At 27.8% G+C, this 22,910-nt stretch overlaps 2 protein-coding genes across 2 annotated transcripts in view; one reads left to right on the forward strand and one right to left on the reverse strand.

Moving 5' to 3' along the window:
• Positions 1–250: 250 nt before the first annotated feature.
• On the reverse strand, positions 251–8,822 carry LOC142322971 (autophagy-related protein 101-like). Its single transcript, XM_075362069.1, has 3 exons — positions 8,753–8,822; positions 4,857–4,977; positions 251–1,425 (listed from the first exon to the last, which is right to left on the reverse strand). The coding sequence occupies exon 3, from the start codon at positions 1,210–1,212 to the stop codon at positions 547–549; it is 666 nt and encodes a 221-aa protein (XP_075218184.1). The 5' UTR covers positions 1,213–1,425; positions 4,857–4,977; positions 8,753–8,822; the 3' UTR covers positions 251–546.
• A 219-nt stretch (positions 8,823–9,041) lies between these two features.
• The window catches only part of LOC142324070 (zinc finger protein 236-like), a 131,334-nt gene continuing 117,465 nt past the window's right edge, over positions 9,042–22,910 (forward strand). Inside the window, exons 1-5 of the mRNA XM_075364699.1 lie at positions 9,042–9,205; positions 9,359–9,740; positions 11,780–11,904; positions 14,595–14,788; positions 16,498–16,645. Coding sequence (XP_075220814.1) covers positions 9,614–9,740; positions 11,780–11,904; positions 14,595–14,788; positions 16,498–16,645 — 594 coding nt within the window. The 5' untranslated portion in view covers positions 9,042–9,205; positions 9,359–9,613. The remainder of the gene's footprint in view (positions 9,206–9,358; positions 9,741–11,779; positions 11,905–14,594; positions 14,789–16,497; positions 16,646–22,910) is intronic.

The raw sequence follows: 22,910 nt of genomic DNA on the forward strand, positions 1-22,910 counted from the left end.
CCATTTGACCTATATAGAACATTGTGTTGTAATCTACTTTATGAGATTAATAATGAAATTAAAAAATACATCAGAATATAAAAAAATATCATATCTTTTATTTTTCAAACTGTCATATTTTATAAAAAATTAAACTAAAAACTGTATTAACAGATAGCTACAAAATAAATTTCATAGTAATACTAATGAATAATATTCCTTTATATTATCACAAATTTATTTTAATTAATAAAACTTATGTACAGAGATCTTTATCATTATACTTATTGACTAGAAACAGTCAGTTAGTTATGTTTGTACAATAAAAATTAATTAAATATACTGAGCACATAATGACTGTATTGCGATGAGATAAGTACATTATTTAAATTCAATATCACATGTAAATAATATGGAATTATATTTTTAAAACTAAAAGGAATATATTTTTAAAAATTAACCAAAAGTAACATTTTAAACTAATTATTATAAAAACAAACGTAATAAAATTATCTAATTAACTAATAGTATTCTTATATACCATCATTCCTAAAATAAATTTTAAAATTAATTTAAAACAGTTCTATAAAGTAACTGCTTAAGAGTATCTTTAAGTAAGGACTTACAATTTTGTGTAATATATGAAACTTTAAAATTATAAGCAGTCATATCGGGAAAACTAGTATCAAAAACGCTACCCAAGTCTTCTTTTTTAGGCATATCAGGTACATAACGTGGTGAATTAAGTATTTCAGTAACTAAAACAATTTTTTCAGTTAATAATTCGCTTATTTCTTCTCTAAATTTAATATGTTGTAACTCGCTACTATGTTTTATTAATTCTACATTAATAGTCCACATTTCCCATGGGATACTTCCAGGATAAAACTGCCAAACAGGTCTTCTTTTCTTTTGAAAAAATTCTAAGGAAATCCGACCAGACTGTAGAGTTAAACCGTCCAAGCTACGTAATTCGTTAGAAAACTGCATTATAGTATCTTTTAATCTATTATTTAATGTTTCTGATGAACACGCGATATATGTTAAATCGATAAAATTGCAATCGACTTCAACAAAACCAATAGTACCTTTTGGATAATAAGTACCATCTTCATTAAAGCTGAATTTTCCTAAACAACGATGAAAAAGAACTGTATGAAATATACTAGCGACTGCTTCAACTACTTGATTTCCTTCTACTTTTAAATCAAATGTTTCTAATTGTGTGTTCATTTCCTTAAATATAGTTTTGATGTTACAAAGTCAGTTGAATATTTTGATGCAACTACAAGGTAAGTTGAATGTAAATATTTAAAATAATTTTATGATGTTCGACAGTTCAGTTTTATAATAAACATAAAGCAGTTTTTTTTTGTTTTTTTTTTTTAAATAAAACTTGGCAAAAGAAAATTGTATTGCTTAAATATTATAATCTGATGATCATATCTGAAACAAAATAATCATATCACTTATTACTATAGTATATAATGAAGTTCAAGAAATGTATTCATAACTTAAAAATTACAGAGGATAATTGACACAGATTAGCTTAAGTTAGAGCTTTTGTGCAACAAAAGAAAAAAAATTATCAAATGTAGATACACAAGTTAGGAAGTAATTCTTGAAAATAATGATTTGGAGAGTAACACTTGTATTACTATATGAACAAACACACACACAACAAATTTACTGCTAAAATTTATAAAAAATAAATGAACGGTTAGATGTGATGGCTATAAAAAGGAATATAAATGTATTTTTGTAACAGATTTTATACCTGTGTTTGTTTACTTTGAAAAGAAGGTCCTCTCCCTTTCATATTTCTACTCTACTTACAAAGTGGCAAGATTTTTTTCAGTAGTTATTATCTAGCCCCATTTCTGGTTTATATATATTCATAGGAAATGTGTATTGTCTTCTTATTGTTACTGTATTTATATAACAAACTCAGGTATAAACGTTTGTTATAAAAATATATTTTTACATGCTTATCCATTTGTACTGTATAACTTTATTTCTATTACTTATACACCTAGATAATATTTCCTTGTAATTATTAATACTATAATACATACATACATACATAAGGATATTTACATAAGTATTAAATTTGTATTTTGCTAATTAAATTCTTCCACATGTTATAACATTTTTAAGTTTGTTAATTTCATTTTGAGATTAGACAACATTTTATTTTATTTGTTTAGTTATATGATTAACTATAATTTTCAATAGGAGCTCTATTTAGTCTTGTGCCTAATTTAAGCCTAAAGGAAATAAATTTTATTTTACTAATTTTGAACATAACATTTTATCCAGTTCATAATCTATACTGTGTGTATAAATATTTTTTTTTCTTTAGTATAATCTTCAGAATATATTTTTTATCATGTAAAATCAGTGACTTCTGGTCTAGTTCCCTGCTGAAAACTGTTTTTATAAATTAATTTTGCAGAGTAGAAATTTTTTACTTTTATTTGCAGAAAAGGGCATTTTCTTATGGTTTTTTGTCTAAGAAATTGAATAAAAGTGGTCCAGATCTTACTTAGGTTGAAAGAAAAATGGGGCAAAACACAAAAAGATTTTGTTAGAAGATACAATTTTTTAAGTCTGGAATAAAATAACTTTGTTAATTTACCAATAAATAAATAAATAATCACTAGTTTACATTGTAGAGAATCTAATTCTGAGAAAATTTACTGAAATAATTATTAAATAATATTTTTATTTATTATTATTTATTTTACTAATCTATTAAAATTAAACACAAATTTGAGGTCAACACTTTAATTAGAAACAAAACTCACAAAATGGATCAGAAAAGTGATATGAATTTAAACAGAACAATTTTCATCAATGTTGGAACAATATAATGTGAATGAAAACAAATAAAAAAACTTATCAATAACAGAAAAAAATGAATAAAAAATAATTTGAAACTAAATATGTTATTTAAATGATTCATCACATCACAGTAGTAGTAGTAAGCAGGTGTGCCATAACTGAAAAACCACATCTGCATTTTATCTGAAAGTGGAATATCTACAGAGTTCAACCAGACTTAAAAAATGCAAATAGCCCTCTCTATTGAGCCTTGGTGGTAAGAAAAAAGGGTGTAAGAGATTATCACTTAGAAGACCACACCACACATTAAATTAAAAAGTGCATAGGAAATGACTTGTAGCAGTCTCATGGGGATTTTCTTCTACCAAAGTGTGAGTGTTTCAATAATTTATAATGCCATTTCTTATAAAACAGGATTCATCAGTAATTAGAATATTACTTAGGAAATTGGGATGATGTTCATATTTTCTAATTAACCATAGACAGAATTTCATCCATTTATCAAGATCAGGTGGTAATAACTTTTGTACATGTGTTGTACGTAATGGGTGTAATTGTTGCTCCTATGTTTGCCACACACTTTGTTGCGAAACATGAAAGTTATGTGACAACCTTCAGGTGCTTGAGGTAGGAGATTATTGTACCACATTCAATATTGCTTCTTCAGCATTGGCATTTCTCAAAAAATGTTCATGACCAACATCGAACTGTAGTGATTAAGCATAAATGTTTCTCAAACTCTCCTCTCCAAAGCCTCAAATGTTTTATGATCCGGTACTCTTTGATCTGGGCAATTTTCCTGGTACTCACGCACAGCAGCCAATCCATTTTTATTTAACAACATGTCTCAACTCTTCAAACGAAAACAAATTGGTGTTATCACCTACTGTGAATGACTGAACAAATAATAACAGCACAAACACTGTTCAAATGCTAAACACTAAACTTAATCGTTGATCAGGTGTCATTACTAACCTATCGAAAAATAACAATTTTTATTACGTTTTAGAAGGATGTCTGTCTCAAATCTATTTTTAGCATTTGTATGTAAATTGTGTCTTTAATTTTTAATAAACTTTATTTACATCAATTTTCTCAGAATTAAATTTTCTACAAAGTTAACTAGACATATTTATTTGTTTATTGGTAAATTAATTAAGTTATTTTATTACAAATCTAATAAAGTGTAATCTCCGACAAAACTTTAATGTGTTTTACCCTGTTTTTCTTAAAACCTAACTGAGATAGAGGTCTGGGACCACTTTTATTAAATTTCTTAGATAAAAAACCATAAGGATGCGCCAAATTTACCCCTAGATTTGTTCCACAAGAATTTTAGTATGGTTTAATTTCACAGAGGGCAGAAAGCAAGACTAAATATTCTGTATGCAGTTGCTAATGAACTTTTTTCCTTAGTTTTGGCTGTAGAATAGTCTCCCAGCAGACTGTCAGACAATTTGTAATACCCCCCCCCCCCCCTTTACATACATACACACACACACATATATATATATATATATAAAAAAACATTTCTAAGAATAATAAGTAAAACATATAGTTAAACAGAAAATTCTTTTTCTAAAGTCAGGAAAAAATATCATCAATCACTAATGCCCCTTGAAAACTCATACACAAGTTTTAAAGAAATATTATATATCTTACACAAATACATACAAAAAGTATTATAATTTATTGCTGAAAAATAACAGTGTCTAGCTCTATTAAATCAAATAATACAACACAAGGATTTGATCCTTAAAAATAAATTATGCTTTCACTATTATTTTCCTTTTTAAATTATCAATCCATTTAAAAAAATCATCACTTACAATTATTTGATTACTGTTACATTATCGACAGTTTTTAGATCTACCAATTTATACAAATGTAATATAATAATAATTGTTATATTCACTAATAAACTATTTTTTTTTGTTTTATAGCCAAATTAGTAACTAATGTTTATATTATAAAAATATAATTCCATAAAATTAAATTAAACCTAATTTATAAACAAATTAAGAAATACATACCTAGAAAATAGAACTAATTCTTCAACTTTTATTCAGAAAATTTAAATAAAATATTAGCATATTTTTCTTGTATTTTACAATTATTTTCACAGCCAATTAGTTACATTTACTTTTTAATCCACTGCAAGCAACACAAAAACAGAACAGAAAATCAGTTATAACCTATTATTATAAATGACAAAAAACAATTTATAAACTCAACACTGATGTAAAATAATAAAATGCACATAATAAATTTTACTCGATATTAAGAGAAATTATGCATAATTAAATGGCCATGACTTATTTAGAAACAAATTAGCAATTTATTTCATTAGATTATGGATGAACAAAAGTACAATTAGTATAGACAAAAAGAAATAAAAATATAAATAGAACAGGAGGTAACTTAAAGAATAAAGTGGGAGAATATGAGAAGATAAGATATCACAAATACGAGAAATATCTATTAGCTATTATTTGTACAAACAAATACACAGACTACTTATCTATTAACTTCCTTATTTATTTAATAATGAATTGGTTAATTCTATAAATAGTCACAGATATGCTAATTGTTTTTATAAACAATTATCTGTAATATAATAATGTATTTAACAAGGCACAAAGTAGGACATCTGATATCCCTGAAAGAGGATATCTATATATCTGATTTAGAACAAATGCATTAATTTTAATTAAATGAGTGTCAAAATAATTTAATCAACTTGATTATTCCAGTGATTCTGAGTAAATGTCAATTTGAGAAAATCAAAACAGGCATATGGTAAAAGTTTTTCTCAACTTCAAAACCAATGTTGTATGAAACAACTCTTTCAGTGCTAATGTCTGGTTTTACAAACATCAAATGTTTAAATAAAATGCAAACATCCTGTTTACTAAGTATTTGAAATTAGTTCTTTATCTGATTCAATGTACATGTGGAAATAAAATAATAATCAAAATGATACACACATGTTTCACCTTAACTGTTATTAGAAACAAAACATTTCTTTCAACAGAACAAGTTGTATGGATTATTTTGGCCGCATGAAGGTCAAGACATTGATTAGTTTTTGAAAACATTAAACTTCAGGAGTAACCATTTTAGTAAATGATAAATTTTTTATTTAAGAAGATAAATTTATGAAAAATTTTCTGTAAATTATGATAGATGATTTTTAAAAAAACTATCAGAGGAATAAATTGAGAACTTATTAAACAATTAAGGTACTTAATTTTTAAAGATATTTATTGAGTATTAAAATAAATTATAACTCAAGTTAAATAAGTTAGTCATGAAAGAGTTAAAAAAAATCATTGAAATCTTGTATATAAATGTTAAAGTTTATCTGTTTGTTTGCAACAGCATCATGCGAGAAGTAACCAACTAGATATCTTAAAGTTTATCATTTTTCTGGTTACTATCTGATTAATAGTACAGCAAATGTTGATGATTTTAAGGCCGAGTATGAAAAATTTATTGTTTTATATTTGGAGCTGGGACTTCATTCCCCAGAGAAATAAAAAAGTACATTTTTGTAAATACTTTGATAAATAATGATTTTAACAAGTAAATAGAATATATATAAGGATATATATATAAATATATATATATACATCCTGTTAAAAAACTGAAGGGATAAGATATTTTTTTAAAAAAACATGTCTTTCATCCCTTTTGCACAAGCCATTATCTTAAATTTTAAACTAAAAAAAAACCTCCCTTTAAACAACAAAATTAAAAACTTTAGGCCTTTGAAACCTCTTTTTAAATTACACAAGATATTACAATAAAAACATTATATACTCTTGAAAATCATTGTTATTGACATCTTAATAATCATATGCAATTAGAAGATCAACATTTTAACTAATTAAATGTATACAACCTTTTTTTTTAATTTCATATGCATTTTCAATTGATTGATGATGCAGTTTAAGTCAATGAAAATATTTCACTTAAGTAGGTAATTATCAAAATAAAATTCTGTAGGTGTTTTATAATAATTTTATAACTATTTAGAAAAAGGATGCTGCAGCTATATAAGGAGGTCTTACTTGAATTGAGAATAATTTATTCTCAATTTGAAAAGTAACAATGCAACAGCAACATATGAATGGAATAGCTGATGTACTCCAAACAATGAATCACTGTTCAATCACCTGGGACTGGTAGCAATTTCCATGGTAAAACCACATTGTTTAGTGTATTGACATTACCTAACCATTTATCTAACTATATTGCTTTCAATCAATAATTCACAAAGCAATTGAAATTGTAATTCACATATGGACTAAAAAACAAGTATACACATTATTTAGGCAGCTAAATTAAAATAGCAAATTATTATGACAATTGAACTTTTATTCTTAGATCAGTATAATAAAATATAATGAAACATTTATTAAGTACTGCATTTAAAATATTCTTCTCAGGAAATCTTTTGTAGCTAATTATATGATGTATAAGTTAGAAATGTTATTTTTTCTTCTTATAATGGGTCTCCCTTAACTCCAGACTCATTTTCAAATATATGAAAGGAAATGAGTATTAAAATCTTTAAAAAGTAATATAATATTTGGCACTTGTGTATTATTATGACGCCACCATCGTTGGGAGGTTACAACCAGCATGACTAGCAGCGAGTTATTTACCAAACTTAACCTATGCTTGCTAACCTGGACTAGCGAGCGAATGTTAGCAAGCGTAGGTTACATTTGGTTAGATTATATTTATAATTTTTTGATTTATTTTCTTATTTCAATATAGCTTTTCAGTGGCACTAACTACAGAAGTTACACATAACCTTCCAACCAAAATGGTCCATTGTAATACATAAGTACCTAATATTTTAACTAAATTAGTTCTTTTACTGCCACAAAGTCTTACATGGCTAAAGAATCCTGCACAGCAATATCTAACAAATAGATTAGACAAAAATAGGCATTAAAAAAAGAAATAGTGTGTATCTAATACCACTATACCAAACACTTAACAAGTATCTTAACCACTTTAAGTTGGCCACCATTAACTACACTGATGAAGATGGATAACAGCTCAAAAAGGATTTAAAACAATCTCCATGTATGTTTTTACAATTAAAAAAAAAAGTTTCAACATAAAGAAAAAGTTGTTTTCCACATTCTGTTACGTTGAAAAATACTAAAATTAAAACTGAAATCAGTTTTCTTAGACTTCATTAAACTGAAACACCTTAAACTAAAAGTTTTAAATATTTTTCTCAAAGTCTGTACCAAATTGTAAATATAATTTACTGTTTGAAATGAAAGTGAAAACCTACCTTTAATTCAAATACAATTATAAATAATTTATCTTAACTACCATTTACATATTGTTATTGAAAAGTTGTTTATTTTATTCATGTGTTTTTATTAAATAAATACTGTACTGTTATGTATTAAAGGCAATATCACAGTAAAACTGGAGACTCAACTTTATATAAATAGGTTATGTTTTAAATGTCATGTACAAGTCATATTAACATAAAATTCAGTACAACCAAATGTTATTGTTCTAACTTATTGACAATAAAAACTAATTATAATTTATTACAATTTTGTTAAAAATCTTGATGTAAATTACTAGAAAAACTGAATATACTTGAAAAATAAAATATTATTCATTATATCAGTTGCTTTCACTTGACTGTCTTTTAAAAATAATGAAAATTTTTAAAAGAAGTATCTTATAACTACTAGAAGTATCTTATAACGGTACATCAACAAACGGCAGCAATTCTAGCAAACATAGTTTAAAGTCATACACATAACGTAAATAACTAATAAGAAGTTAATTTACGAAATGAGTATTAAAAAATTATTAAAATAACAAAAATTAATACATATAAACATGCGTCCAAATTCTAAAGTTGTGTTGTCAACAGAATACTTACAGCAGTCATGTTGTGTCTTACGTCTTCAAATTTACAAAGATGAATAATTACGGTAAATGGCGTGAAGCACTGGTTTAAAATCTGTGTCTCCAGGCTGCAAAACGGTTCTACAAAAAAATTATTTTTGGAAAACTTAACTTCAATTGTGTAAAACATGTGAATCAAATATTGTAGAAAAGTTATCATAATTTTATATTGAAATTTTCGATGGAAAAGAATAATAATTTTTTTTGCTTAATTTTAATTGCATCCCTGAAAGTCAAATACCCCAGCTGTTAAGCTTATTTACTGTGAGGAGTAAATTTTTTAGTTTTGCATGTATTTTTGAATAAATGTTTAACTTTTATTTATTATTATTTGTTTTGCCTAAAATTCACCTTATTTTTTAAGATTAATTGTTAATCACTGAGTGAATCAAACTTAACCGCCATATTGAATAGACATTAAGTGTTGGTTAGTAGTAGAACCCATTTTTCATTAATTTACAACTGCTTGTTGTTTTCTGTGTGAATAAAATTTCGTCATTAATTGTTACCATATAAGTGTTTTAAAATACTGGCATGAATTCTTGCCCGTTCAAAACTTAATTCTGTTGTTTTTTTTTAGGTTATGTGTACTCCTCATAGGTTGTTTTGAGTTTAGACTTTTAAGTATTGAGAAAGTTGAATTAAAATTTTATAAATATGGTGATTTATCGTTATAACTGTGTTTTTGAGAGATTTCTGCAGACTTTAAGAAAATATATATTTGCTGATAATCGAAGTATTTGATAAAAGTAGTGGTTGTTTATTCAATGACTGAATTAGAAAATTTATTATGAATTAGTGTTATGTTAATACTTTCACAACAAATAGTTAAAAAATGGAAAGTGTTGGAGTAGAAGAAATTGGTCTCATGGATACCCAGGTAGTTGCATTTCCAGTAGATTTATTCTCTGGAAATCGTGCACATCTTGTTTTAGCACCGGATTCATCAAACCCTGCGCCAGGTAAGCTGTCAGAAATTCATTAGGCTTATTTTTACTGAAGATTTTAGTTATATAATTATGTTTTCCCATTATTTTACTTTGCATTACTTGTCTTAGTTTTATGGAATTATTTATATGTTTATCATTAAAATTGATTACTTCTTGCATTAATTCATATAAACTTTTAACAAAATTTGAACACAATATTATTTCTCTATATCGTTGATTATTTGGAGAATATTAATGATTAATTGTTCTTGGAATAGAGAGAAAGATCATCAGATTTCATAAATTATGCAGCAAGTGAAAACTGATGAAAATGTAGCTTTATGAACTTTTTTAATGAAAACTAAGTAACGAATAATGCTCTGATTATTTAATTTTTTTTGTTTTAAGAATTTATGATAGAGGACCTGATTTGTTGTAATATATGAAAGTATATGCTGAACTTATTTGAAAATATACTGAAATGAAGATTTAGATAAGAACTAATGATTACACAAAAGCTTTATTAAAGACAAGTGTTTAGTTAAATCTACTCCCAATCATAAATCTTTTTATGAAGTTACCGTAACTTTTATGAATTAGGAAGGATTAAAAGGAACCAGCTTCATCCATTGTTCCTCTTAACCTATTGTCAGATGTTTTGAATAGCAATCGGATAACAGCCCTCTGAAGGTCCACAGACAGACAAATCATTACCAAATATATAGTATCTCTACAAGTTTGTGAATCTTTAAATTAAAATAATGTTTTCTGTGTAATGTATTATTATTTATTGATCAGAATAAAATGTTTACTGGTACTTATGTATTATAATGGTGGCACTTAAAAGGTGATCTGTAGTTAGTTAGATGGTGCCACTGAAAGGCTGTATTGAAATAAGAAAATAAATAAAATTATAAATATAATCTAACCAAACTTAACTTATGCTCATTTCGCATGCTAGTCAGTGTTAGTGAGCAAAGTGAATGTAGGTTAAGTTTGGTTAGATTATATTTATAATTTTATTATGGTACTTTTGCCACCAACTAACAACTAACTACAGATTGCCTTTTAAGTGGCGTTGTTATAATACATAAGTACCAGTTTATTTATTTATCTAACTCAGGCATAACACTGTTTAGCCAAAATTTGCAGAATACCCCAGCAAAGAAGATATTAAAAATAAGCAAACGGGGTAAATGGTTGATCAAAACTATGAACTATCTGTACATGGTTGAAGAAACTAACTGAACTCTAAACCAAAACTATGAACTATCTGTACGTGGTTGAAGAAACCAACTGAACTCTAAACCATTCATACTTTTCACATTGAAAAGTTACATAACCCCTTTCATTCATTTAAGATTACCACTGTCACAGGTATTATACCCAATTACACTTATGAAGAAAATTGAAATAGTTCTATCATACTGATTTTCATTCTATATATTGTTGTTATTGTTTCTAATTCAAAATAATTTGTTTTACCAATATTATATTACTTAAAATAGGTGTTATTTGAAAAAAAAAAGAATAAGTTGAAATAATTTGATGGTTTTCTGGTTTTTTTTTTTGCAAATTTTTGCTCAAGTAAATTAGATCTGGGGTGTTATTTTTGTATAAGATTTACATCTTTTGAAAAATCTGTAAAATTGCAATGATGCACAAAAAATGATTGAACTATCAGAAATTCTCTAATAATTGAAAAAGATTCACTGCAAAATATGTTTGTTTCATTAATATTTGAATACAATGCTATTTACAGGTTATTCTTCCATTCAGCATTGTTTAATTTGGATGGTATACTTGAATTGATTTATTTAATTTTTTGTTAAAATTTGTAATCTTTTCCTTACTTCAAATGCTCTTGTTTTCTAAGTATTCTGCCTCTGAAATTTCTCCTTGTATTGTAGAATTATATTGTTACAGGTATATTCTAGTGCATTGTACAGGACTTAGAATGTTCTCGTTAATCTATCTAACTAAATTTACATATGTGCAATTAAATTATGAAAGAATAATTTTGTGTGTTAAAATATTTTATTTATTTTTTAGTCTATGATTTTATTTTTCAGCTGAAGGTCTAACATTAGAAGATATGGGTTTAACATATGTTAGTATTCCTATTCAAATTGTACAAGATTTTAATCAGCCTATTCAGTCTTCAGACAGTGGTACATTTCTGATTGATTCAAGTCAGGTAAGAATGGTGACAAATCTTTTTCAAATTTTATTTCTTAGGTAACTTTTATTATCTGGTAAGACTAGGAAAATTTTAATAGTTTTTTAAAAAGGGAAAATAACAAACTATTAAACATGGAATAAGGAATTAAAAAAAAAAAAACAGTTAAGTCATGTCTCCATGAGAATCATAAGTGCACATTAAAAAATATTGGATTACTTATGCTGAAGTTGTCTATTTTATCATATTTTCTTGTAATTTTATATTTATAAAAATAATGTAATATTTTATTTTAAATTCAGTTTTATAATGTTTATAAATGTGTTTAGATGTGTTTCATCTCCAGTGATAGGTTTGGAACTTATAAACTTGCTTCATAACAGTAAAAATTCTAGAGCAGTCTTATTTTGTTTTCTAATCTCTTTTATGGTAATCTGTGCAGTGTTACTTTATTTTTTTACTGTAATTTTTAGTCTAAAACACAGAACAAAAAATTAAAGGAAGATACTCATTTTACTACTTTTTAACAACAGAACTGTTTTCATGTAACTAAACACAATACTTTGGCCATGAGAAAAGCCTTATTTTGTTTCTATTACCACTGTTTATAGATTATCAAACTGTTTGAAAATTCTTCCCATCAATTTCTTTAAAATACAATAAAAGATTTTCTTTTTTGAAAACAATATTACTCTTTGATAAATTTTTAGTTAGTACTAATTAAACAAATAATAATAAAAGAAGCCCTATTTTCTGCATCCCATTCCTTTATATGTAAATATATGTTTAAAATAATTTTCATTAACATCTAATTTCTGAAATATTTTTATTTTTGTATTTAAAATGTTTGTTAACTGATGAATTAATTCACCACAAAATGTTACAAAGAAGCTTATACATGGGGACATGAAAATGGAAATTTGTAGCTTATTAAAAATTCCATGCCTTTTGTAATAATATTTTACATTAAAACAGTTAATATTAACCCAAATTAAAATTTGTTTTTTGTGTTTATAATTTATCATATAAAGACTATTATGTACTGATCTGAGTAATAGATTTATTTAATTATAATGTGATTAGTACAGTTTAAATAATTGCTTAATATGTTTATTCATTTATAACAACTGCCTTGATGATTTTTTAGCTGTAAAAATGTATGTTTTATCTGTATTATTTATCTTATTTATTGTTTTTGAGTGTATTTTGACACCCATTTAACATAGCTCTTATGTTGCCTTTAGAGCAAACTTGATTATGTTATTTTAAGGAGCGGTCTCAAACTTCTAACAACATTCCTGCCCTATCTGATGCATCTTTGATAAAATTTTTTTTGAAAGTAAATGCATTTTTAACTTTACAACAGAAGGAACGTGGTGCGTTTGTTAATGTTATAAGTTTAACATTAAACTAAAATTGGAATACATTAAGTGGTGTATCAAACTGATTAATTATACTTACTTGGTTTGGGATCTGTAAGCAGCCACATTACTTGTTTTTATATGAGACAGGTGTTGGCCAAGGGCAGTAAAAAAATACATTTGATTAGAGCAGGCTTCAAACGATCTAATCTTTCACACTTGGGAAGGGTAGCACAAACTGTTTTCATCACTGACATGTGTGTCTGTGAAGAAAATTTAAAAAATGAATATATAAAATAATTCTTTTACAACTTTATTTAAGCAAAATTATATTAAAAAAAATCTTTTCTAAATTATCATTTTGTTAAGATAATCATGAAAACAGGTAAATATTGCAACAAAAATTTGAAAATCTGTTAATAAATTAATGAATATGAAAATTATTATTAAGATTTAATTGAATTATTTTAAACTGAATAATTGAAACTTCATTAAAAAAATTGTTTGAAATTTGACTGCAGATAAAGGTATCTAAAAAATGTACCATGATTTATAAATGTATAAAGTAAATAAATGTTGCTTGAGAGAGTATATACTGTATTTACTCTTGTAATATATGCACCTGAATTTTTAAACAATATTTTTTTAAATATTCAAAAATAAACTATTCAATCAAATAAATATCACTTTTTCTCTGATTATCATATTTATCATTTATTATTATCCTTTAAAAAATTATTTCCTCACATAAATTATGTGCGAGGAAACAATTATTAGATAAAAAATGTTGGTCAAAAAAGTGTGTGAATTACAAGAGTAAATACTGTGTTTTACTAAATTAAAGTTTCGGATTTTAGTGTAATGTTTTAAGCTTGCATCTAAATTCTGAGTGTCACTGGTTTAAAAATCTTACATTTTTGTATTGCAGTTGTTAATCTCTTCACAGCCACTTCTAGTTTAAAGAATTCGATGTTCAAAAATCATATATTTTTCTTTTTCTATTCTTCGTAATAATGATTTCTGTTTTCATTATTTTTAGCATAATGGATGGCTTGTTGTTCTCGGTATACTAGTTATTAAACAGACTTCAAGGTTAACTGGGCACAGGGTTTTAGATTCTTGGGAAGGATCTGACATTTATTGTAATACTAAAATGAAGAATTTTATTCTTTCAGTAAATGTGTTGTTGATATGATTTGTTAAATATACAATATTATAGGATGCGTGTGTGCGTGCGCACGCATGTAGTGTAGTGTCAGGTTTTATTTTACTGTATTTAATTTTAACATCCTAATTGTATTAAAATTTTTAGATTAATGATTTCTTATTCTTATATGTTTTCTGCAGTTGGCATACCTTGCAAGTGGACAGATGATGATAGCTGATGATACAACCGGTACAGAAAGTATTTCTACTCCAAATAATTCATGTAGTATATTGAGTACTGAAGAAACTGTTAAAAACACATCAGTAGTTATAGCAACAGCTGTTTCTGATGAACAGCAAACTGACAGTTCTGGAGTGATTTCTACACAATCAATGTAATTAAAGTTACATTCTAAAATTTTTATGTTTTGTTTGTGGCCTACAGCTTCACTACTGATCTGCTGTTAACACAACTAATGTTATAATATACATTTTAGGTTAAAATCTAAGTATAAAGTTCTTATTTTTGTTTAATTTCTCATAATATTTTATCTTTTGTGGCGGGGAGGGGGTGGATTTAATTAATTCTGCTGAATCTATACCATAGATCATGAATGAAAAACTGTCCTTGTTGATAGATTATATTGAAAATTTAGAGCAAAATTAAAACAATTTTATTCAAAAATATAAACTTTAATGTCCTAAAAAACTTCCTTCCGAACCAATTAGATTTTTTTCTTCCAAAGGATCTTTTTCAGCTTATTTACAGCACCTTATTTAGACGAGTTACAGTTACTTCTGTTTTAATAGTTCCCATTTTTAAAGTTAGGAAATTTGTCTAGTTCATAATTTAATAATATATTCTCTCCCTTTTTAATAAATAGCTAAATTTTGAACATTTGGATAATTTAAATTAGCATGCCTGTTTTATTAGCTAATTTAATAGTTACCAATGTTACCATTTAATTTAGCTGATCTTGATAGCTATCCATTTTACATATTATAATAGTTATGCTTTGATATACAAGTTATAAAAGTTAGATTCAAAAAGTCCCTGGAATTTCCTCGTACAGTATTCTCCTGAGAAACTTTGTTTGGGTAGGAGCAAAGGAAAAGTTATGTCAAATGTTCTTTTTTGTTTCACGGGGTATTGTTCAATACCAGTTCATTCCTGAGGGGCAGACAGTAAGCAAAGTATGCAATTCATATCCTTTTGTATAAAAAAAAAGTCTTGAAAAATGGGAAAAAAGAATTGGATGAATTCTTTTGTAAGACTATGTACCTTCAAATCGATCTCTTCTTCTGAAAGAGTACTTAGTACATCACAATATAAGAACTCTGAAGCACTCACCATACTCTCCATGTGGGAAATGGTTGATTTTTACTTGTTTCCTCACTTGAAAATTGCCCTAAAAGGAAAAGATATAAGAATATCAATTATGTGATTGCCAGTGGGATGATGCAGCTGAGGGCAATACTACAAAATGGGTTCCAGGAACATTTCCAACAACTAAGATGGCAAAAGTATATAGCTGCCAAAGGTAACTTATTTTGAAGGAATGAATTGTAAACGTTTTTTTGAATTAACTGGCTTTTAAAAAATAAACTAATTTCAGGAACTTTTTGAAGCGACCTTGGTGTATTTTGTAACTGATGATGTAGCCATGGATTCAGAAATCTTATTGTACAAATTGGTATGTGTGCATTAATGTTGCTATTTTGGTTTGTTCATAGGTAGTTTTTATTAATTGTTAATGACAACACTAAATAGGTAAATTGTGGCTTATGCCACTATTGTGAAGTAGCACCTCAGACCATGGGCCAATCCTGTCGACAGTTTCATCAAAGTTAGTGAAATAACTAGATGCTAAAAATGGTTAAGCGTTAAGTATATATGTAATATTCATCAGTAATAGAATGAAGAGTGTAGACTTACAGAAACAAAGATTTAAAAACTCAAAACTGTGTTGTATTTTCTTTTATTTTGTGAAGATTTTTTTTTCATTTATTATCTTTAATTAACTTTGTTTCATTATTTTGTTATTTAGATACATTTTAAAATGATATTTATGTTTAAGAATTCATTGAATTTTATTTGTTTCAGAAATTTAACCAGTTTTGATAGTAATTCTGTCAGTACTTCTGTCAGTAATGATTTTCAGCTTGTAATTGGGAAGGCTGATTCAAATACTTTAGATTTGAAAAATGATAACTCACAGTTATGGGTTGATGTACAGCCACCTATTAGAAAGGTATTTTATGTTGCTATAATTGTTACACATAGTAGTCTTAAATTATTTTAAAGTTATTTTTAATGGCAGTATTAATATATTGATGTTAAAAAAACATTAAAATAGTTTTATTAATTTAATTTAAAATGATTGGAGTCTATAAGTGACTAATAGAAAGATAATTTGCAATCTTCATATTTAATAGAAGTTTTTGGTGGTTTTTGAATTCAACAAGTGCTTTCAGGTTTTAAAATTTCTGTCTGTTTAATTAATGGCAAATTCAATTTCTGTGATAAGTTACACAGAAACATCTTTGTGTTTATTAATTTTAATATTTGTTTAAGGTTCAGTAAACCTTGTTATAACATTCTTAAAAATATATTAGCAACAAAATGTTGTGTGTGAAACATAAATATTAAAAAGATTTCCTGAATACTGTTCATTATGGATATTTTTTTAAAACTTTTATTTCTAGTAAACTAATAGGAATTTATAAATTATCTGTGAAAATTATGATATACAAATTATTATTAATTGCCAATTATGGTATGTTGGTCAAACTAAAAGAAGGATTGAAACTAGAATAAATTAGTAATCGGTTCATTATAAATACAGAACACAGAAATTGGCTACAGCCCAACATTTCCTAGAAACTGGTAACAAAATTAGTTTATTAGAATTGGAAAATAATTGATTTAGTCCTTTAATGTCCATTATTTATTGTAGTACTGTAAAGTTCTGTTATCGTATAAAAGCATTGTAATGACTGATTTTCAAGAATCATCAGTTTTAAGATCAGATTATTTTTGTTCAAGAATAAGTTTAGGGTCCTACATCTGTTAAGCAGTTGGGATTGCTCAGGTGAGTGCTATGGGGATGGCAGGAAGTCCCTTTACACTGTAATAAATCCAGCTTAATTGGGCTCTACTACTGTCAATTCTCACTACTGATATTGCGGGTGGAGTAAGGATGTGCTGCTGTGTGCTCATTTATCAGCATTGCTTGTTGATACACGAGTTGTTATGACTAATTGCATTTTTCTTATGGTTTTTGATAATATCTTCTGCATATTTTATTACATCTGACATATTCCCTGTGTCAAATCAGTTTTCTTGTATTTTATAAAAAATTAAATTGTTAAATAAATATTATTTATAATATTTTAAATTGTGTTCCGAGTGGGCAGTGTTTCTTTGTAACCTTTGTTTAAATTATGGATAAATTTCTAACGCTGCAGACTCGAAAAGGAAAACGGGATCGTCCAGTTAATTTGCCTGATGAGGAGGACCAAGCAGCAAAACAAATCGCTGGATTTGAAAAGTAGATCTGCTTCAAGGTATGAACCAATGATGAAGAAATTCTTCGTTCTCGCAACAAAAGAAGATATTTTAGGTATATTGGCTGTGATTCGAGATCTTGCAGAGGAAAATAGATCATGAAAGAAGTCTGGATTTTGAAGGAAGAAAACGCCAAAATTTTGAGCCAGCTTGATAATTATGAAGACTGGGTGTGCCGTAATAATTTAATATTCAATGGACTGAGATTTAATTCCAATGCGGATTGTCATGTGAGGTAAAAAAAAAAAAAAATACCATTTTGAGTGTATATTAAAAAACACAAAGATGTAAAAAGGAAGTAGCATGATAGTACACAAGTACTTTTGTTGGGAAACTAGGAAAAAAAGGGGAAAGCTTGATGCTATTTGAAGAGAAGTTATTAAAGTGGTGGGCAATTAGAACATGATTATTAATGTGGATCAGTTGATTGTGGAGGGTCAAGAATTTACTTGGACAGCGACGTGATGGTTGATGTGCGGATTGCAAGACTGCGTGGAAAAATTGAAGGAGATGTTCATTTATGACTTTGGGGAAATTGTTAAAAAGATCAATGGATAAACTGGGGAAGTTCAATGGTGTGAGGTTGCCTGGGAAGGGGAGAGAGATAAAATACTTAAGATTCTAGTAATGTTTCAGGATTCAGTGGTAAGTTTTTATTGCATGATTTTTATTTGTTTATAATTAAGTATGATATTGTTTGTTTGAGTGAGACTTGGGTGGATGATGAGAAAGCTGAATGATTTGAAAAAATTTGTTTCAGGAGTATAAAGTTGTATGGATTCTAGCAGTTAGAAGTTCAGCTTATGGAAGGTCTAAAGGTGGAATATGCTAGCCTGTAAATATAATTTGCAGGGTTTAAATTGTAGTTTTTTCCAAGCTGTGGGGGGGACAATGATGATAGTAAAATGGGATGATTACTGTGTGTACATAATTCCAGTTTACTTAAATAGTAGTGGGATGTGATAGGATGATTTTAGAAGATCCTGCAGTTTTATGGAAAACATTGGCAAAAATTGTTACTTTGTACTATTAGGGGCTTTTAATTGTAGAATAGGTGATCGACAGGTACTGCGAGGTGAAATAATGGAGAGTGAATGGAATGTAAATGCAATGAGGTATTTTAAGGATGAGGTGGTTAATACTTGGGGGACAGAAAGTGGTTGAATTGTGTAAGAGGTTTGATCTATGTGTGATGAATGGGAGAAGAGGGAGTGATGAGAAGGGTGGATGAATGGACTTTTATTGTGTAGATGGGAAGTTTGATTGTAGATTTATGTTGCATATCAACAAATTTGTTAAATACAATTTATGATTTTCAAGTTATTTTCGCAGATTTCTCAAATCACATGGCCATTGAGGTGAGAGTACAGTGGCAGCGACCGTTTAAAAATGATAATTGTTGTTTTGTCTCTGTTACTGAAGCTGAGGTATTCTATGACAGAGACAGAGGTACAAGTATGCATTGGAAAATTTAACATGGGATGCGGCTTTGTCTGGGGAAAGTGATCCGGATGGGGGGAAAATTGTAGGTATGATTTATCAAGCAGCTGGAGGAAATCTGACAAGTAGAGGAAACATTAAAGAACTCTGTAGGCAGAAGTGGTTTGACTGGAAATGTCTTAAGGCTAGGAAAAAATGTTTTGCTTGTTTAAATTTATAATAGCTTAATACAGAACAAATACACGTTATTTATTTGGAAGAAAGAAAGAATTATCATAGTCTCTGTAATAAAAATAAATCTTGATTTGTATACAGGGGTAAGGGAAAAATTTCTAAGAGATCGGGATTCACGGGACTTTTGGGAACTAGTTAAAATATTTTAAAAAATGGGATTTAGATGTATGGGGGAAATTACAGCAAGTGAATGGGTGCAGCATTTTCTTTGTCTGTTATCTGTGGGAAGGCGGGCTGTTCCAGTCGCATATGCGTTTAGGACAGATGAAACTTTGGACTCTCCAATCAATGATGTAGAATTAAATGCTGTCTTGCAGAAAGCAAAAGAAACTAAGTCCCTGGGTACAGATAGGGTGCCCTTTGAATTTTACAAAGCTGCACCAAAGGATTTCAATAAAATATTGATTCAATTTTTAATAATATTTTAGAGACCGGTCAAGTGCCCAGTAATTTTTCAGACGGAATTACATTCCTGATCCATAAAAGAGGAGATCTGTTGGATGTTAAGAATTACAGAGCTATTTCGTTTAGTAACACAATAGCAAAACTATTTTTGGGTATTTTATTAAAACAGGCTAATAAAGTGGCTAGGAGACAATAATATTTTAAATGAGTCTCAAGCTGGTTTTAGAAAAGGCTATTCTACTATAGACAATATATTTAATCTTGATACTTTAATTAATTTGAAACTTAGAAATAGGGATGTTAAGGTGTACTGTCTGTCGATTTTAGAGCCACCTTTGATAGCATCGATAGATTGGCGCTTCTGTATAAGTTATATGAAACTGGTTTGTCTTACAAGTTTTGCAGGGTTATTGGAGAATTATATAAAAATACATGTGTATCTGTGTGGTGTTCTGAGGGTTTAGTACATTTAGCGGCTTAAAACAGGGATGTTTATTGTCACCTGCTTTGTTCTCATTGTTTATCAATGATCTTATGGGTTGCATCGGGGAGGGCGTTTGGATTGATGATCTTAATATTAAAGGATTGTTGTATGCTGATGATCTGATGTTAGTAGCATCCTCACCAAGAGCACTTCAGATAATGATTAATGATATAAAAAAATACTGTGAACAAAGGGGATTAATAATTAATATGGAGAAAACAAAGATTATGGTTTTCAGGAGAGGGGGTCGGTTAGCGAGACATGAAAGATGGTTTTGGAGAAATGAGAAAATCGAGATGGTCAATAGATACAAATACTTGGGAATTACTTTCACTTCTTTGGTGTCTTTTGTAGAGCACATAAGGGAATGGGTATCAGTAGCCGAATTTGGTTTGAATAATATGTGGAGCAGCTTTTGGCTAACAATGAAATACTGGTGAAAAGTAAATGGGATGTTTTTGAAGCGGTAACAAGGGTGGTGGTTACATTTGGAGGACAGGTTTGGGGTTATATGTTCGGTAAATTAGAGGTTTTGTAAGGTTTTATATTAAAATGTTATTCTGTTTGCCGCAGTCCACTCCTAATTTTGTAGTATACTTGCTAATGGACAAGTCTAATTTATTTCATTTTACTTTTAGTATGAATTATAAATATATTATAAAGATATTAAACTTAAAAGAAGATCGTTGGCTGTGTAAACTTGCTATTAAAGTTATCAAACTCAGTATCAGATGGTATAGGGTGTGGAAGTCAATGATGGAAAGATATGGCTGTGAGTTTAGTGAGAGAGTGGATGGCGCATGTAATTGGAATGTACAACTGAATAGTTTGAATGAATGCATGAAGAAGGATTAAAGGAGAAATGGATGGAGTATGCAGAAAAGTCATTATTTCACAATATTTACCATCGTCTGGATCATGTACTCGGAAATCAAAATTATTTTACTGGTAAATTTAACAGGACGGAAATGTCGGTAATATTTAGTATGTGTGGTGCACTATGGAGATTAAATAAAAGTCCGGGTAGGGAGGCGGTCAGTGGTTATACACATTATGCAGTTGTCTGGAAGAAGATATATTACAGTTTATTGGAAGGTGCCTGGTATTAACATATATAAGAAATTCTAAACTGGGCAACAGTTAAATTTTAAACTGGGAATAGACAATTAATCTGCTTAATGGAAGGGATTGGAAAAGGTTGATAGGTTTTATTAGGTCTGCTTGGTCTTATAGATGTATTTTAGTGGCTGAGTTTAATGCATAAGAGTCAAATATGGAGGTGTGTGGATGTGCTATCCAGTTACTAACATTGGAGAAGAAGACATTTTCAACAGGAAATGTTCTGACTGCATATTAAAGTAGCACCAAAATAAATTTCTTGACAAAATAATTTGTTTTCTCATTTAGTTTTGCCATTTCCTAAGAAATATCATAAATAATACATTTTTTAAATTTAATTGTAAAATTATCATTTTGTTTCTTATGAAACAGATAAAATGTGATATCAGTAAACAGTCATTAAAAAAAAGTATTAGTAAACTCCAAATTCAAACTGAATGTGGCTGCTATTCTAAACACTTTAATGAAGTACAAATTGGCTTAAAAATAAATTATTTTCTTCCTGCTTTTTTACATCTAGAAAGATGTATAGAAGGATATTAAACCATTAATTCTGTTACTCTGATCGGTGTCCTCTTAATTTAATTTCTATCTGTTATTTTGTATTCTAATTCATAATTTAGCTTAGTATATCAGTCAGAATTATTTATGTATAGAAAATTTACTTGTAAAATTTTTAAATGACATTATGGGGTTTTATAGAATGATTACATTACAAGAATGATTTAATTTTTATGTTTTGTATATTATTATTTATTCATTTTTATTTCACTATATTTTTTTTAATACATGAATTATGATGGTGATTAGTTTGCCTCAATAAGTAGAGATAATATAAATTAAAAAGCATCAATTTTTTATGTGTATAATTTCCTTATCGTAGAAAGATTGTGTTGACATGTAAAATGTAATAAAATACACATAGTAAGGGAATTATATTCAAAAATATTTTTGTTCAAAACAGTGGGTTGAAACATATTATATTTATAAAATTTCTGAAAGCTTTTGACAGACTAAATAGAACGAAGTAATGGAACATGTTATTAAGCAGAACCTTTCCATTTCATTTAATCAATGTAATTTAAATTTTATGTGATGGCACCTTAGTCGCCATGTTTTGACTTGAGAAATAGATGGGAAACCGATATTGAAATTGATAGAGAAGTTTGGCAGGGCTGCTGTATCTTTCCAACACTTTTTAATATTTATTTGGACAATATCATTCACAGGTAGAGACAAATCTTTGTCTTGGAGATATAGCTAAATC

Source organism: Lycorma delicatula, chromosome 4, assembly GCF_047948215.1.
Source record: "Lycorma delicatula isolate Av1 chromosome 4, ASM4794821v1, whole genome shotgun sequence".
Lineage (NCBI taxonomy): Eukaryota > Metazoa > Arthropoda > Insecta > Hemiptera > Fulgoridae > Lycorma > Lycorma delicatula.

What these genes read in the sequence shown, in the direction of transcription:
- LOC142322971 (XM_075362069.1), bottom strand. Translation starts at nt 1,212, where the DNA reads ATGAACACACAATTAGAAACATTTGATTTAAAAGTAGAAGGAAATCAA.